This window comes from Gopherus flavomarginatus, chromosome 1 (assembly GCF_025201925.1).
Source record: "Gopherus flavomarginatus isolate rGopFla2 chromosome 1, rGopFla2.mat.asm, whole genome shotgun sequence".
NCBI lineage: Eukaryota > Metazoa > Chordata > Testudines > Testudinidae > Gopherus > Gopherus flavomarginatus.
In genome coordinates this window covers 257751444-257768728 of record NC_066617.1, presented here as the reverse complement: position 1 = coordinate 257768728, position 17285 = coordinate 257751444, and the positions used below count along the sequence as shown (strand labels likewise).

Below are 17285 nucleotides of genomic sequence, written 5' to 3'. Positions count from 1 at the left end.
AAACTATTGCTCCAAAATGTCACTTTGCAAGTGCATCAAGTCTGGAAGACTGATGAGATCCACATGTGTTGCCACAGAATGATACTCAACAGCAACCAGTATGGCTACCTCCAGACATAAACTTTGCCATCACTCTAAGCTCCTGCTCTTGGTAAGGAAATTTAGTAGCATCATGCTGGGTACATCATTCAAATTCCCCCTGAATATCTTCTGAAGAAGATCTTTGGTAATTAAATACATGAAGGTTCTTATCGTCATTTTAAGAAATCACTTAAAGATGGTAACATTGCTGCTGACATTTGGAAATTCTGGCAGCTTATTGAATTGAGTGGAGAAACATTGTCAGAAAGGGAATAATGTTCTTTGAGGAAACCACATTGGTAAATCTCAGACCATTTTTGATTCCAGGCCATCTGGGATTTCTTCATCCTTTCCTATCACCTGGGTGCTATACTGGGAACTGAATCCCCAAAATAAAAAAAAACAATATTTACATTAATTCCAAAATAAATGTATAATCATAGAGGCCAGATTCCCTTCTCTAGATCTGATCTTTTCTATTGTTCAGAAGATGATGAAGAGTCAGAGTCTGGCCACAGCTGAGAATTTCCTCAGCAGATGCGAGGATTGAGAAAGGTTTTGAGCTCAGCCTAAACCAGCACAGTAGTTCCAGCATCCACCACCCTTTCCTTTGGAGAGGGGATGTCTCGAGATTAAGACAGCAGCCCTCTGCTGGTTCTGAAGTGGCAAATTATATGGTTTCTACAGAGACATGCTCAGTTGGTGTAAAAGAACCATTGGTTTGCTGAAACTCATGTCATGGCTGTGAAAGAATCGAACAGCTGTACCAGCTTCCTGGCACCCTTTTCCTACCCCCTCCTGAACAGAGCAGATGTAAATACAAAGAGGAATCTACCCATGTGCATATTAATATATATTTAAGCCCTGAAATGTTTTATATGAATGGTTTAATTCTTTAATAATGAAACTGAGAAAGTAAATAAAGAGGTATGTAATTAAATAATTTTGAAGAAATTATAGAAAGGAACTCAATCAATGATACTTTATTATCTCATGCAATTACGTGAAAGTTAGTAATACTTTGATTTACTGATACAAAATGTGTCTGTTGTTCAAGGACAAATTTTATAAAGTAACTGCAAGAAGAAACCCCTATAAAGACAAGAGCCAACTACATATTCATCCTTTTTAAAGATAAGAAGAGTTAGTTTTCCCATTTAAAATTTTTAAAATATATGCAGACAGAGAGATTTTGCCCTTTCTAACTGGTACAGCTATGGGTTTGTTTTGAAAACTATGGTTATGTTTGAAATGTTATAAAAGGGGGTGGATGAATCCTCTCACTGTAAGTGATAATAAGAAAAAAAGAATATTTACTTTTCAGTTTGGTCTTTCATATTTTTAGATGCATTTCGTATGCTTTTACTATTCTATGGTTTGATATTAACATTTGAATAGAATAAGGATTCATTTAATGTATTCTGAAACATTTTAGTGATTTTTAAGTTTTTTTGTTTTTGAAATGGTTAGAATGTGAAAGATTTATATCATGTTTAGCTTTAAATATTGACTCAAATTAATTAGGCTTTATTAATAATGTATGCTTTAATTATTTATTTTGAAGTATAGAGGGAAATTACTTAAACTTTGATCTTAAAATTGGGGGAAAAATGGATTTTGTGCAAACCTGGATGTCCCAAACACAGAAATTTAAAAAATGTACTTTAAATATTCAGGAATTGAAGAATATGAACTATTAACATGTATCTAGCTCTAATGTATGTAAAGTTTCAGGACAACAGATCCCTGAATTGCAAGTATCATTTGAGAACAAATGCCACCTGCCACTAAGCTTAATCTAGACACCTTTATCGGCCAGTTAGTCAAAGTCTTATCAACTTCATTTGTATATGCAATGCTTCAAAAATAGTGCAGCCAAATCTTTAAAAGATTCCTCAGGCAACTGAACCCAGAAGAGGGCTGATCTATAATGTCATATAAATCAGTGAAAGACAGACATAACAAAGGCCTGATCTCTACAAAACTTATTGTATACCTGCCCCAAATTAAAACAGTATGAATTATAACTTCAGGGCTATATAATCACTCAGAAACCTGTAGAATACCAAAGATATACAACAAATATGAATAGTCACTTAAATTTATCATGCACAAATGTTGCATTAAAAATAATTCAGAACTTGAGTTATCTAACTTTACTTGCTGAAACGAATGTTCTGCTTGCATCTAACTCTGAGAATATTTGTGCTTGCAAGAGCTTAGCTGCTCCCTTTTCAACAGATTTCACTGGATGTTTGTTATGGTGTATGCGGTTCAATGCCTTCGTCTTCCATTTATAACTCCTGAATTAACTCATTCTCTCCGTTTTTCTACACTTTTAATAACCGTCAGCTTTTCAATATTATCAATTTATTTTATTTTACCTGTGAGACCAAATGTTTTGGGAAGGATTTGGAGGATGGATGGACAGAGTTTGTTCTATCTTAAAATAGTATCCTCCATCCAGATAACCCAAGCATTGAAAGACATCTGAGAATTTTACTAGTATGCAGTCTGTGCTGTTTGCATTTTGGTGGCAGGCATATAGATCAAACATTTAATTCATTGCACGATTAAGTAGATTTTTAGATGTAACATAAGTAGTACATCTGCATTTACTATGTATTAAGTCATACTGTTTTTAAAAAACACATTATAGGTCACTTGTACTACTATTTTATTTAGAATATGAAACAAACTTTGCCTTGTATTTCTGCACCTTTTCGTTAGCTACTGTACTATATATTACAACCCTCCCCTAACAAAACAAACAAACAAGGAATTGTATTCCAACATCCTATCTGAAGACTATAATTCTGCCATTAGGGTTTACCAATATTTGCACATCTACATTACTTTACTCTGCAGTCGCTACAAGGAAATTTGCATCATGGCCTTTCTTGGCCTTAATACTATGACATTCTTTTGAAAAATTATTTTCCCCCATCACGTTTATGGCACACTTGACCTAAGGCCAAGAAAATATTTTACTTCACATTCCCAACCATAGCTAGGCACTTGCTACATAGATTAACTGCTCAGTTAGTATTGGGTCACTTGTGAGCCCAAATCGTCCTTTCCGATATCACTGCCTCTGGACGTCCATGGTTAATATTTCAGGTTAAATAATAAAAGCACAGGTTGAGCTAGTCTAATCATTAATATACAGCAAGTAGTGCAAGTGTGCTATTGCTGGGGAAGGATTTCTGCCCTCATTCAGTATTCCCTAGACCTTTTAAACGAGTGGTACTTGGCCCAGTGTGGCAGCCCAGGCCTCCTCACAATGGGGGGTAACAGAGACAGAAGAGAGAGCCTCTATGAATAATATCTTGTAAGGTGCTGAATCGTGCCAGCCCTCCCCCCGCGGTCAGTCCTTTAAAGAAACCGTAGGATTAAATACATAATAATACCATCCCCCCCGCCCACGCCACTTTGGGAGCTTTCTCTTTCTCTTCATCTGAGCCTGAGCCTTTAGGGTGCAGCGGAGCACGCGTTCCCCAGGGCTCTGGGGCCGTTCCCTCTAATGAACGCGGAGGCTCTGGCCAAATAACAAGACTCCAGGAGCTGAAGACTTCAGAGAAACAGCAGAAACGTCACAATCACTGGCAGCGCTGGGTCACAGTCCCGCTTTCTCCCCCGGGCCCTGCCCCAGAAGGGAGCGAGACAGGGTAGAGCCGCCCCCTTCTAGCGCCTCGGCTCGGCTCTGCGCGCGCTGTGGGAACCATCCGCGCAGGGTGGCGTTTCTGAGGGGAGTGACTTCGGGGAGACACCGGAAGGGGGGACGATACCGCGCGCACGCCAAGAGAACGAGGCTGGCAGAGAGTGCGGGGTGCCCGTGCCGCGCGCTTGGCGCGTGACAGCTAGACCGTTACCTGAGTGAGCGGCGCGTGCGGAGCATCCCGAGGCCACCCGGCTCGCGCGCGTGGGGAGATGAACCTGGAGCGGCTGAGGAAGCGGGTCCGGCAGTACATAGACCAGGTGAGGGGGCAGCAGCCTCTTTCTCCGTTCAGCTCCTAACCCCGACCCGGCCCTGACGCCCCTTTGCTCTCTGAGTGGCTGTGGGCCCTGGGGAGGTGCGCTCCTCGGGCGGGGCCTGGGGTGCGTCTCCGCCCCTGTTTCCTAGGGGCCCTGACAGCGGAAAAGAGGAGACTAAGGGGGGACATGATAGAGGTCTATAAAATCATGAGTGATGTGGAGAAAGTGAATAAGGAAAAGTTATTTACTTATTCCCATAATACAAGAACTAGGGGTCACCAAATGAAATTAATAGGCAGCGGGTTTAAAACAAATAAAAGGAAATTCTTCTTCACACAGTGCACAGTCAACTTGTGGAACTCCTTACCTGAGGAGGTTGTGAAGGCTGGGACTATAACAGCATTTAAAAGGGAACTGGATAAATTCATGGTGGTTAAGTCCATAAATGTCTATTAGCCAGGATGGGTAAGGAATGGTGTCCCTGGCCTCTGTTCGTCAGAGAGTGGAGATGGATGGCAGGAGAGAGATCACTTGATCATTGCCTGTTAGGTTCATTCCCTCTAAAGCACCTGGCGTTGGCCACTGTTGGTAGACAGATACTGGGCTAGATGGACCTTTGGTCTGACCCAGTACGGCCGTTCTTATGTTCTTATGGGTGCGAGAACCGGAAGTGTAACGGTCTGCTCTGGAGGGAGCCCCTATCAGCTCTGGGCCATATGTGTGTTACTGGGAAGGTCCCGTGTGTGTCATGTTAAGTAACGTCACGCACCGAACAGCTCCAGGCCATTATTGCCATTTCAGGGGTTAGGAGAGTCCTCGTGCACGCCATGGCGTGGTTCTCCCCCGGGCTGGGCAGGGACTGCGGCGTGGTCTGGTGGGCCCCTGCCTTGTCTGCTGCAGCCCTGGAAGGGGTGTGGACAATGAGCAGAGGGTGGCAGGATGGTCTCATGGTAAAGGCTGATTAATGTTTCCCCTGGGAACTGGATTCTATGGCTGCCTCTGCTACAGAGTTTGTGGGCAAGTGACTTACACCAGCCTTTTCACAGGTGGCCATTAACAGCCTGTCCCGCTTTTTCTGGGTGCTTGAGACACCTGGGGTCTGATGTGCAGCAGTGCTCAGCACTCACAGCTGCAGCTGAAGTCAATGGGATGGAGTAGCGCTTGGAACAGATAAAGTGCCATATAATCCAAATGACTTTGAAAAATCAGGTCTGATTTGTTTCAAATTGGATGAGTGGACAACTAATCTTAGACATTTTGTGCTTCAGCTCCCTGTCTGTAAAATGGGGTAATACCACTCACTTGCTTCACAAGAGTGTTTGAAGATAAATTATATCATAGAAATGTAGGACTGGAAGGAATCTCAACAGGTCATCTAGTCCAGTCCCCCAGGTCTGAGGCAGGACTAAGTATTACCTAGTCCATCCCTGACAGGTGTTTGTCTAACCTACTATTAAAAATCTCCAGTGATGGAGATTCATAAGTTCCCTAGGTAATTTGTTCTAGTACTTAACTCCTTTCCATTTAGGAAATCTTTGTTAATGTCTAACCTAAATCTCCCTTGCTCCAATTTAATCCCATTACTACTTATCCTGGCCTCAGTGCTTAAGGAGAACAATGTACCATCTTCCTCTTTACAGCAAAATTTTATGCTCTTGGAGACAGTTATCACACCCCCTTCAGTCTTCTTTTTTCCATACTAAAGAAACCCACTCTTTCAATCTTTCCTTGTTGGTCATGTTTTCTAGACTTTTAATCGTTTTTGTAACTCTCTGGATTTTCTCCATCGTTCCCAAAGTGTGGTACCCCAAAATGGACACTGTACTCCGGTTGAAGTCTTATCAGTGCTGAGTAGAGTGGAAGAATTACTTTCATGTGCCTTGGTTCCAACACTGCTGCTAATACATCCCAGAGTGATATTTTTTATTCTTTTGGAACAGCTTTTTTTGGTTGACTTGTACCTAATTTGTGATCCGCTATCACCCCCAGATCCTTTTCTGCAGTATTTCTTCATAGACAGTCAGTTCTCATTTTGTATTTGTGCATTGATTATTCCTTCTTAAGTGTTGTACTTTACTTTTGCCCTTATTGAATTTCATCCTATTTATTTCAGATCATTCCTCCTGTTTGTCAAGATCATTTTGAATTCTAATCCTGTCCTCCAAAGTACTTGCAACTCCTCTGATCTTGGTATCATATGAGTGTATTCTGTATGGCATTATCCAAATTGTTTATAAAGATATTGAATAAAATCAGGACCGATCCCTGTGGATCCACTCAATATGCCCTTTGAATTTTACTGTGGTCCATTGATAACTATTCTCTGAATATGGTTTTCCAACTAGTTGGTGCACCCACCTTGCAGTAGGTTTGTCCAGGTTATGTTTCCCTAGTTTGCTTATGAGACAATCATGTGAGATGGTATCAAGAGCCTTACTAAAGTTGAGATATATCAGCTTTACTGCTTCCTCCATCCAGATGTTGACTTTTAAGTATCATCTTTTCTTCTAGTTTCTTACAAATTGATTATTTGCTGCATTATCTTCTGAGTACCAAAGTTAAGCTGACTGGTCTACACATTCCCTGGCTTGTCCTTATTCCCCTTTTTATAGATAAATACTATATTTCCCCTTTTTCAAACCTCTAGGCTCTCCCTTGTCCTTCACAAATTCACAAAGTTCTCTTCAGCTAGTTCCTTAAGTATTCTAGGATGTATTTCCTCAGGCCCTGGTGACTTGAAGACATCTAACTTATCTAGAAAATTCTTAGCCTGTTCTTCTCCTATTTTAGTCTCAGATCCTACTATGTTTACACTGATGTTCACTATGTTAATCGTCCAATTAATGCTAACCTTTTGGGTGAAAACTGAAATGAAAAAGGCTTTTAAAACTTCAGCCAGTCCTGTATTTTCTGTTATTGTCTTTCCTTTCTGCTTAAGTAATGGGCCTACCTTGTCCTTGGTCTTCCTCTTGCATCTAATGTATTTGTAAAATGTTTTCTTGTTATCCTACCTTAGCTAGTGTAATCTCATTTTGTGCTTGGCCTTTCTAATTTGGCCCTACACACTTATGTTGCTTTTAATGTTTGAAGCACTGTAATTTTATGATAGATGCCGTAGAAAAGCCAATGAGGAAATTAGTAATTTTCTTCAGAGCAGGGTTTGAATAGTGTACAGTAAATAAGGCTTAGGGCCATGCATAGAACAAGGAGGTGAAAACAGAATATTGCTGCTCATCCTGAGCACTGGAAAAAAGCTCTCTAGAGTATTTTTTAAATTGCAAATTAAAAAATGTTTTTAATAACCTAGTTTTTAGAGACAGCTTTAAGAAATAGGCTGAAGCAGATAACCACTATGGAAAATCTTGGCCCAAATGGTAAAAGTTTGGTGAAGTTATAAGCAATTGAAATCAGAGCCTTATAGTGGTTTGTGTTGGACAACCTTAATAATAAGCTGTGCTATTAGCCTTGCCTATAATAATTATATTTGACATTTATATAGCATCTTTCTTCTTGAAGATTCTTAAAGCACTTTAGCCTTAGAGATTTCATGCAGCCTCTTCTGGGATGGAGGGTCACAACAAATGGTATAGAACGTATGGTCTGCAAAAATTCCCATATGTTGTGAATATCGCTTCATTCAGATCCCAAATACTTGTATAATCACTGACAACAAAATTAATTAATGCTGAGTTAAGCTTGCCCAGTGGTATCTTATACTCTTCCAAAACATCAAATTCAGAAAAACTCAAACTTCTGAAAACCAAGAAATATAGAGTTAAAGCACATGCTCACCCAACCTTAACTCTGACCTCTGGACCAGCAGTAGCCACTGAGAATTATCTGTGTACAGTCCAGCTGCATTTACTGTGCTAAGTGTAGCTGTATTGAATATTGGACAGATTAATTAGAGCAGTTTATCAGAGTTGTGCTATGGCAACATCTTGGGGAGCTGTGCCCCCTTGGGGAGGATTAGCTCCTCTGCCTAATCCCCTGTACGTATGATCAAAGGAAAAATGTGCAGATGTATCTTGGGCATTCCAGTATGCCTTATTTCAGCACTAGGTTATGTCAACTGTGGGGTATATGGGTCTTCTAGCCTTGGGAATTGTCAGCAGTTAGGTGAGAGATGAGTGTAGTCTGTGAGTTTAATGATGGGTAAGTGAAAATATAGTGTTTGGCGTTATGTGCATAAGGGTAAAGTGACTGTAAAAAGGGTGGTAAGTTTTAGCAGATGAGCTGTTTCCTGTAGAGTAGAGTGAGTGTCTGAGGAGAATCTGGGGCTGACACACCCTCTGTCCCAATCCCTCCCACATGGCATGCCAGCCACCTCCGTATCACCCATCTCTTCCTCCACTTCTTCTATTTCCAGGATCACTCCAGAAGGAGAAATGGTGGTTACTGAGATGCCGTCTGTCCTTCTGGAGTGGAGAAACTGGGTCAGAAGTATCAGAATGCTGTTCCTACTCCCCCAACAAATGCCAAAACACTATTCAAGAGCATTCTGGCACAACTAAAGCATGGCACAAACCCTCATTCCTCCTCCTTTCCTAGCAAGCACTTGACTGTATAATTTTTTTTTGAGTAGTTTGAATGTGTTCTGAATTTTCAGCAATACTCTGATTATGTTCCCCTGTCCCCCAAACAATACTCTGACAGACCATGTCTAAATTTCATTTTCAGATTTCTGCTAGAGTTGGGTTTGAATTTATAGTGACTGGGTGTTGCTCAGGTTTAGTGCCCTTAACATGTCTTCTTGAACGAGGAGTACTTGTGGCACCTTAGAGACTAACTAATTTATTTGGGCATAAGCTTTCATGGGCTAAAACCCACTTCATCAGATTCATGCAGTGGAAAATACAGTAGGAAGATATATATACACAGAGAACATGAAAAAATGGGTGTTGCCATATCAGCTGTAATGAGACTAATCAATTAAGGTGGGCTGTTATCGGCAGGAGGAAAAAAACTTTTGTAGTGATAATCAGGGTGGCCCATTTCAAACAGTTGACAAGAAGGTGTGAGTAACAGTAGGGGAAAAATCAGCATGGGGAAATAGTTTTTACTTTGTATAATGACCCATTCATTCCCAGTCTTTACACAGCTCTTAATCTTATCTGTAGCAGAGCTGGCTCTCCAATATAATCAAATGCTATTCTTCCATCTCTCTTATTCCCAGGATTCACAGTAAAGCCCCCTGCCTCAGTTTAGGGTAAATCATAAATGTTTGTGGAGTGCCTTAAGTAGTCTTTACAAACATGTTAACTGCTTTGACTTATTTGGCAATCAATTAACTCAAAGTGTGTTGTTTTGTTTTTTTGTTTGTTTTTAAAGATAGTTTAGACAGCCACCAGTGAAGAATCTGGTGTTATGCTCCACCTTAAGTAACAGCAAGATATATCAAGCTAAATAATATATTTAAATAAACAAACCCTAACATTTCTAACATTCTTTTCCAGCAACAGTATCAAAGTGCCTTGTTTTGGGCAGACAAAGTTGCTTCACTGTCTCATGGTAAGTAATCATTACGTTGTATTTCACTTAATTTAAAATATTAGTTTCATTAAAACTTTTGCCTGTGATAGTTTTTTTCAGCTTCTTGTATATTGTTGAGGTTCCACTGTATATTTAATATTCTTGTGAGCCTCTCTGCAATACCATCTACCCATACAGAGCATTAAATTTTTGACCTGCTAGAATAGATAGCATGCAATTCAGCATTTGTGCATGTTTAACTCTTGTGCTTGAAAAATGTACTCTAACTACTAGTGCAAGAACTAAGCCTGTTTCCCAGGCTGGAAAACATTCTATCCTTCAGGGCCAGGAAATGCATGGAGGGTCAACTCCTTCCACTTGGAAAAATCTCTATTGCTCGCAAGAACCTTTTTGCAGATTCATAAACACTGAAATTAAAAATAATGATTTTTTTATTATTTAGTCTAGTCCACTGCCAATGCAAGATTGTTTCCCACAGTACCTTTTCTAGTGCTTAATCTATTGCACAGGTGGCCAAACTTACTGACCCTCTGAGCCACATATGACAATCATCAGAAGGCTGAAGCCCTAAACCACAGCAGGCACGCCCCTCGGGGCTGAATTCCTGAGACCCTCCATCTCTGCTAGGCAGACACCAAAGGAGATGTGTGGGGAGAGCACATGGAGTCACATTCCCCACCCCCCAGATTTTTACCAGGGTTTGCTGGTCCTGGTTCATCACATAGTGCCACTGGGCACCCTTCTTGCACGGCAGCTGCTGAAGTCTGCAAGCTGGGAGCTGCGACCATGGGGAGAGGCAGTGGTGAGCAGCAGGGAGAGCTGCTGCTGCTTCTCCCTGTGGAGCTAAAGTAGTGACCCCTTCCTGCAGCTCCCACCTGTTTGCCACTGCCTCTCCATGCAAAGCTAACACCTGGGAGCTGCAGGGAGGAGCCACTGAGGGTAAGGGGCCGGCATGACTCAAGCTGTCGTGGGGGTGGGTTTTAAATTTTTGCACCTCCCCCCCACTCTCAGCAAGCACCAGTCATCTCTGGCAGAAGCCTCTATCTAGCCCATCATCCTGCTGCAGGGTGGAAGCCCTGAGCTCCTGCCCCGGCCTGGTAGGTGGAGAATGGAGGGTGGATTATGCGGCTTCGGGAGCCATACTTTAACTGTAAAAGAGCCGCAAGCGGCTCACGAGCCACAGTTTGGCCACCCCTGGTCTATTGTATTTATGGAGTAGTAATTGATAGGGTAACTTTTTTTCTTTCCTTTGAAGTCATTTTTGCTTTTCTTCAATATTGAAGATTCTCTCAGTGCATTATGACTCTCTTTAAATATAGTTTTTGGTAGATGCATGTCACCTGGACCAAATTATTTGTCTGTGTTCAGATTCTGGAGTATTTCCTTATCTGCTGTTTATATCTGTTTTGCAATGGCTTTATTACTTACTAAGTACCTGATCCTTCAAATGAGATTATGCACAGTGTGTAAATTTAAGCACGTGCATAAGTTTTGGGATCAGGACCTAATTGTCATACTTCTAGAACTTGAAAATAATATTTTGCTTTTGGAGGCACTAATTTCTGCACAAACTTTGAAAGAAAAAAAGCAGTTTTCTGCTGTTACTTCATTCAAAGTCTGGAGTCACCTACAGCATACGTGTGTTATTTTTCTTTTTTCCACATCAGTTTTATTTCCCCTCTGTTACTTATGGTATGCAGACTGGTGTTAGATTTTTTTTTTTTTTATATCCTCGTTTGCTGCTGAGAGTGCGTACAGTCTTGGTGTTAGGGTTTGGTTTAATTCTTAAATTTTCTTATTTCTGAGGTGTGCAAAGAGATGCATTTTATTTTTAGAGTAATTTCTTGAGATGACTGTTTGAGGAAGAGCAGTATACCTTTTAAATGTCTGTAAGCAGTATCTTTTAAATGTCTGAAAATCTGAAAATGTCTATGCCATGCAAAATTATGATAAAAGCAAGTATTTTAGGATTGTACTTAAAAGGGTTTTATATATATTTTATATATTTTTAGAGGAACCTCAGGACATCTATTGGTTGGCCCAATGTCTCTACCTGACGGCTCAGTATCATAGAGCAGCACATGCCCTTCGATCACGCAAGCTAGATAAGGTAAGTAATTTCAAACAAGAAATAATACTTCTGTTATTTATTTAGAACCATAGTGTTATACCTGGTGCTAAACAGCAGCTGAACTATGCTAAATGCACTATAAGTTCTTCACCTTCAGAGCTAACAATCAAAATTTAAAGGAAGAGTAGTTATGTAAACTGCATAATGTAAGGTCATGGTGAGAGAATGATCCATAGAGAAAAGAAATGGGCCAAGGGCTGACCAGAGAGGGGACCAATAGGTTTAGGGAAGGAACTGTGTGCTGTCCTAGTTCTCCTCCCACTTTAACTAGAGTTGTGGAAATCAAAAGAGGAGAAAGTGTCTCCAGAGTTGGAGAGGTTCAAAACAATAGTATAGAACAGGGATCGGCAACCTTTGGCATGCAGCCCATCAGGGAAATCCGCTTATGGTCCGGGACGGTTTGTTTACCTTCAGCTTCCATAGGTTCGGCCGATCGCAGCTCCCACTGGCCGCGGTTCGCCATTCCAGGATAATGGCTGCGGGAAGCGGCGGCCAGCACATCCCTCTGTAATGCGTAATCCCATGACCAACAAGGTAGGTAAACAGGTAAACAAATGGTCCAGGCCCGCCAGTGGATTTCCCTGACAGGCTGCATGCCAAAGGTTGCCGATCCCTGGTATAGAAGAAATTTACAAACTGGGCTAGAAGGTCATTAGTGATTTTGGTCAGAGAAGTTTTGCTGAGGTGGAAAGGGTGAACCACACTGGAGGAGTTAAAGGGGAGAGAGCCGAGGAAATCTAGTAGTTTGAATAGATTACATGCCCTATGATTAAAGTCAAAAGGTAGGAAGGAAATAGGGCGATATATAAGAGTATGCTTATAGGGAAACGGGGAAGAGTCATAGGGAAAGAGTATCTCAAGATAAGGGAAATGGAGGGGATAAGATAGGGTTAAGGAAAGAGGATGATGGATTGAGGTTTCCCTGTTTACTGTTTGCCTCAAGACTTAGAGACTTGAGAGAATGATTTGGGGTAGTAAGAAAGAAATCTTTAGTCAGATGAAAAACAGTCATTGATGTAGGAATAACAGCTTTTTGCTATTAATACTAGGGAGTTTTGTTTGTAGCTTCCTGATAAATTTAAGTATTTCAAACCTCTTTATTTCTCTTAGTTATATGAAGCATGTCGATACCTTGCTGCTAGATGTCATGTGAGTATATATTTTAGTTTATGGTTGGATAAAATCAAATTAAACAAAGAATGCTACATAAATACGCAAACCACATATGGCACACTTTACGCTAGAAGGGGAATATTTAGAGGTCTAAATTTCGGGGTTGAAATGGTTATACTCACTGGAACTACAGGTTCAGATCCTGTGAGAAAAGACTTATTCCCTCATCTTTGTAAGATGGGTAAACTGAGTTCTATACAGCATGTACAGTGTTACTCCTGAGGGAATTCTGCACCACAGCGCTATGGAGAATTTTGCAGAAATTAATATTGTGCATGCAGAATTTCTTTTCCCCCACAGAAATGGGCTGCAGAGCTGCTGGCTGTCACTAGGGGCTGCTGGACCTGGCAGAGACCAGCTCGCACATAAAAGATATTGCTGGGGGTGGGTGGGGAGGGAGCTAGAACAGTGGTTCTCAATCTTTTGTACTGGTGACCCCTTTCACGCAGCAAGCCTCTGAGTGCGACACTCCCCCCTTATACATTAAAAGTGCTTTTTAATATATTTAATGCCATTATAAATGCTGGAGGTGAAGCGGGGTTTGGGGTGGATGCTTGCAGCTCATGACCCCCCATGTAATAACCTCGTGACCCCCTGAGGGGTCCTGACCCCCAGTTTGAGGACCCCGAGCTAGAGGGTTTCTGTCAGCTGCAGTTCCCCGCATGCCCTGAGGGAAGGAGATGGCAGTGCTCTGGGGTGGGGGGCTAAAGGGGACACAGCTGGGCTCTGGGGGGGAGGGTTTATGGGTGTCTGACCTCCTGGCTGGGCTCGGGGTGTGGGGGCAGAGAAACAGGAACTGGGTTGTCATAGGGATTTCTTTAACTCCTGGAGGGAAATTTTGTGTGTCTGTATTGTTACAAACATACCCGCTGACAGGTATTTTGAAATAAATTACCAAAATAACTGAGACTGGCGTGATTATGTAGAGTTATTTTGACAAATAAAATTTGCAGAATTTTAAAATTGTGTGTGCAGAACTTTTATTTTTTTGGCGTACAATTCCCCCACAAGTAGTTTGTGGGTCTCTTGAATGAGACCAGAGAACAACAAATATCTGCCTGCTCGGCACAGATGCTATAGATCCCAGGACACTTCCTTTAGAGGAAGGTGTTTGACCTGTTGTTTGTGCTCCAGAATTTTCCTCCTCTCTAATAATGTATAGTGTGGTTTATACTGGTGGTTTGCTGAATTTTGCCCCACAGGTAGCTTTGTTTTATTGGTGCTATAAGTATATAGTTGGCAGTATGCTTTTGGTCCCTTCTGGATTAAAAGTGCTATCTAAACAAAGCGCAACCAAAGAAATGAAATTGTCTGGAGGTTGAGTAAAATAAATGGAACAGCATGTATTTTGATTGATTGTAACTACGGCTGTTGATTAATTGCAGTTAACTCATGCGCTTAACTAAAAAAAATTGTGATTAAAAAAATTAATCGGTTTTAATCGCACTGTTAAACAATATGATACAAAGAAAAATTTTAATAAATTTCAATGATTTTCTGCAGTTTCGAATATATTGATTTCAATTACAACACAGTATACAAAGTAGACAGTGTTCACTTAAATATTATTTTTTATTACAAATATTTGCACTGTAAAAATGGCACACAAAAGAAATAGTATTTTTCAGTTCACCTCATACAAATATATAGTGCAATCTTTTTATGGTGAAAGTGCAGCTTACAAATGTAGATTTTTTTTTGTTACAATAACTGCACTCAAAAACAAAACAATGGAAAACTTTAGCGCCTACAAGTCCACTCAGTTCTACTTCTTGTTAAATCACAAGTTTGTCTACATTTGCAGGGGATAATGCTGCCCACTGCTTGTTTACAATATCACCTAAAAGTGAGAACAACGGTTTCCATGACACTTTTGTAGCTGGCATTGCAAGGTATTTACGTGCTAGATTTGTATGCCCCTTCATGCTTCGGCCAGCATTACAGAGGACATGCTTCCATGCTGATGATGCTCTTTAAAAAAATAATGCATTAATTAAATTTGTGACTGAACTCCTTGGTGGAGAATTGTTTCCTACTGTGTTTTACCTGTATTCTGCCATATATTTCATATTATAGCAGTCTCTGATGATGACCCAGCATGTTTGTTTTAAGAACACTTTCACTGCAGATTTGACAAAACGCAAAGAAGGTACCAATATGAGATATCTAAAGCTAGCTCCATTACTCAACCCAAATTTTAAGAATCTGAAATGCCTTCCAAAATCTCAGAGGGAGGAGATGTAGCATATGCTTTCAGAAGTCTTAAAAGAGCAACACTTCAATGTGGAAACGACAGACCCCGAATCACTAAAAAACAAAATCAACCTTCTGCTGGTGGCATCTGACTCAGATGGTGAAAATGAACATGTGTCAGGCCGCAGTACTTTGGATGATTATCGAGCAGAACCCGTCATCAACTTGGACGCTTGTCCCCAGAAATGGTGGTTGAAGCATGAAGGGACATATGACTCTTAAGTGCATTTGGCGCATAAATATCTTGTGACGCTGGCTACAACGGTGCCATGTGAACACCTGTTCTCACTTTCAGGTGATATTGTAAACAAGAAGTGGGCAGCATTATCTCCTGCAAATGTAAACAAACTTGTTTGTCTGAATGATTGGCTGAACAAGAAGTAGGACTGAGTGAACTTGTAGGCTCTAAAGTTTTACATTGTTTTATTTTTGAATGCAGTTATTTTTGTACATAATTCTACATTTGTAAGCACAACTTTCATGATAAAGAGATTGCGCTTCATTACACTTGTATAAGGTGACTTGAAAAATACTATTACTTTTGTTTTTTACAGTGCAACTATTATAAAAATAAAGTGAGCATTGTACACTTTGTATTCTGTATTATAATTGAAATCAATATACACCTCTACCCCGTTATAACGCGACCCCATATAACACGGGTTCGCATATAGCATGGTAGCAGTGGGGCTCCAGAGACGCTTTAAAGGGTCCGGGGCTCCTGCTGCTGCGGGGAGCCCAGGGCCCTTTAAATCACCACTAGAACCCTGCTGCTGTTATTCCGGGGCTGCGGCAGCAGGGCTTGGGCAGTGGTTTAAAGGGTCTGGGGCTCTGGCTGCTGCAGGGAGCTCCAGGCCCTTTAAATTGCCGGCTGAGCCCCGCTGCTGCAGCCCCGGGGTAGCCGTGGCAGGGCTCCAGCGGTGACTTAAAGAGCCCGGGGCTCTTTAAATCACTGCTGCAGACCTGCCACCGCTACCCTGATATAACGGCGTTTGACCTATAATGTGGTAGGGATTTTTGGCTCTCTACGACCGAGTTATATCAGAATAGAAGTCTATTTGAAAATGTAGAAAATATCCATAACTACTTAAATAAATGGTATTCTATTGTTTAACAGCACGATTAATCTTTTTAATTGTGCGACATCCCTAATTGTAACAAATGATAGAAAACCCTATCTTAATTCATTTTAAGATATGTTTGTATACTTTTGTGATCACATCATGATAGGCACTATGATAATTTTGCAGGTATTTATTTTCCAAATGTTTGGTTGAGCAATACTGAAATATTGTGAATTGTTAGTGTGAGGTGGTCACGGCTCTCTCCCTGTCTGTCACGGAGGTAGTCCATGCCCCCTCGCTACAATGCCTTTTGAGCAGCTCAGTTCAGGGGGGAATTAGCTGACAGTTAGTAGGCCCAAGCCTTCAGGCCAGGCAGCAGTTGAGTCTGTGACCCTCAGCCAGAGCGGGCAGCCAAAAATTAAGGGCTCTGGCCTGCATTCAGTCAGAGCAACACAGCAGTCTAGGGGAATCAGCTCTCTTGTGGGGCAAACAGCAAACCCAACTGGCGTCCTCTTGGCCCAAAGGTAGGGAGGCTGCCTCCTCTAGGAGAGGGGTGGCAGTGAGGGTTGAGGGACGCACCCCCACCTGACTCCACTGTGTCCCAGTCCAGGGCCTGAACAGTGGCAGAGTGGTCTGCCACTGGGTCAGCGGGGAATCCAGCTGCAACACACTTGCAGTCAGTAATGTGGAGAACTCTATTTGGCTTCCCTGGGCTTCTTCCTACACTCCCATTCAGGGAGTACCTGGGTTCTGGGATCGTTGGTCATCTCACTGAGGTAAATGGCGAGTGGCAGCCCCAACAGTTCCTCGGTGTCCCTGGTGCCTGGCAGTTCCAGCAGTCCCTCTGTATCTCTGACACTGTAGCTGCCTCCGTTGGGTCTGAGCTCCAGTAGCGGGCAGGGGGAGATCTCCTGCTCCTCCGGTAGTTTTCCTCCAACTGAGCTGTAAGGCCTGCCTTTTATATTTCTGTTTCCTGTCCCGCCCCTCTGCCCACCAGAGGGTGGTCGCAGTTCTCTCCCCATCCATAAGGGAGGGAGACCGTGCCCTCTCACTGCGATTAGATTCTGATGACAAACTGATATACAGCTAAATAAAGATATGCCTAAATGTGAAGT

General features: G+C 41.7%; 1 protein-coding gene across 2 annotated transcripts in view; it reads left to right on the top strand.

The window, feature by feature from the left end:
• Positions 1 to 3869: 3869 nt before the first annotated feature.
• Positions 3870 to 17285, top strand: part of CDC16 (cell division cycle 16) — an 86701-nt gene continuing 73285 nt past the window's right edge. The window contains exons 1-5 of one of the 2 annotated variants that reach the window (XM_050922027.1): positions 3870 to 4059; positions 5103 to 5265; positions 9513 to 9567; positions 11562 to 11659; positions 12791 to 12829. In XM_050922027.1, coding sequence (XP_050777984.1) covers positions 5248 to 5265; positions 9513 to 9567; positions 11562 to 11659; positions 12791 to 12829 — 210 coding nt within the window. In that variant the 5' untranslated portion in view covers positions 3870 to 4059; positions 5103 to 5247. The remainder of the gene's footprint in view (positions 4060 to 5102; positions 5266 to 9512; positions 9568 to 11561; positions 11660 to 12790; positions 12830 to 17285) is intronic. The other variant, XM_050922016.1, reaches the window with a different exon arrangement.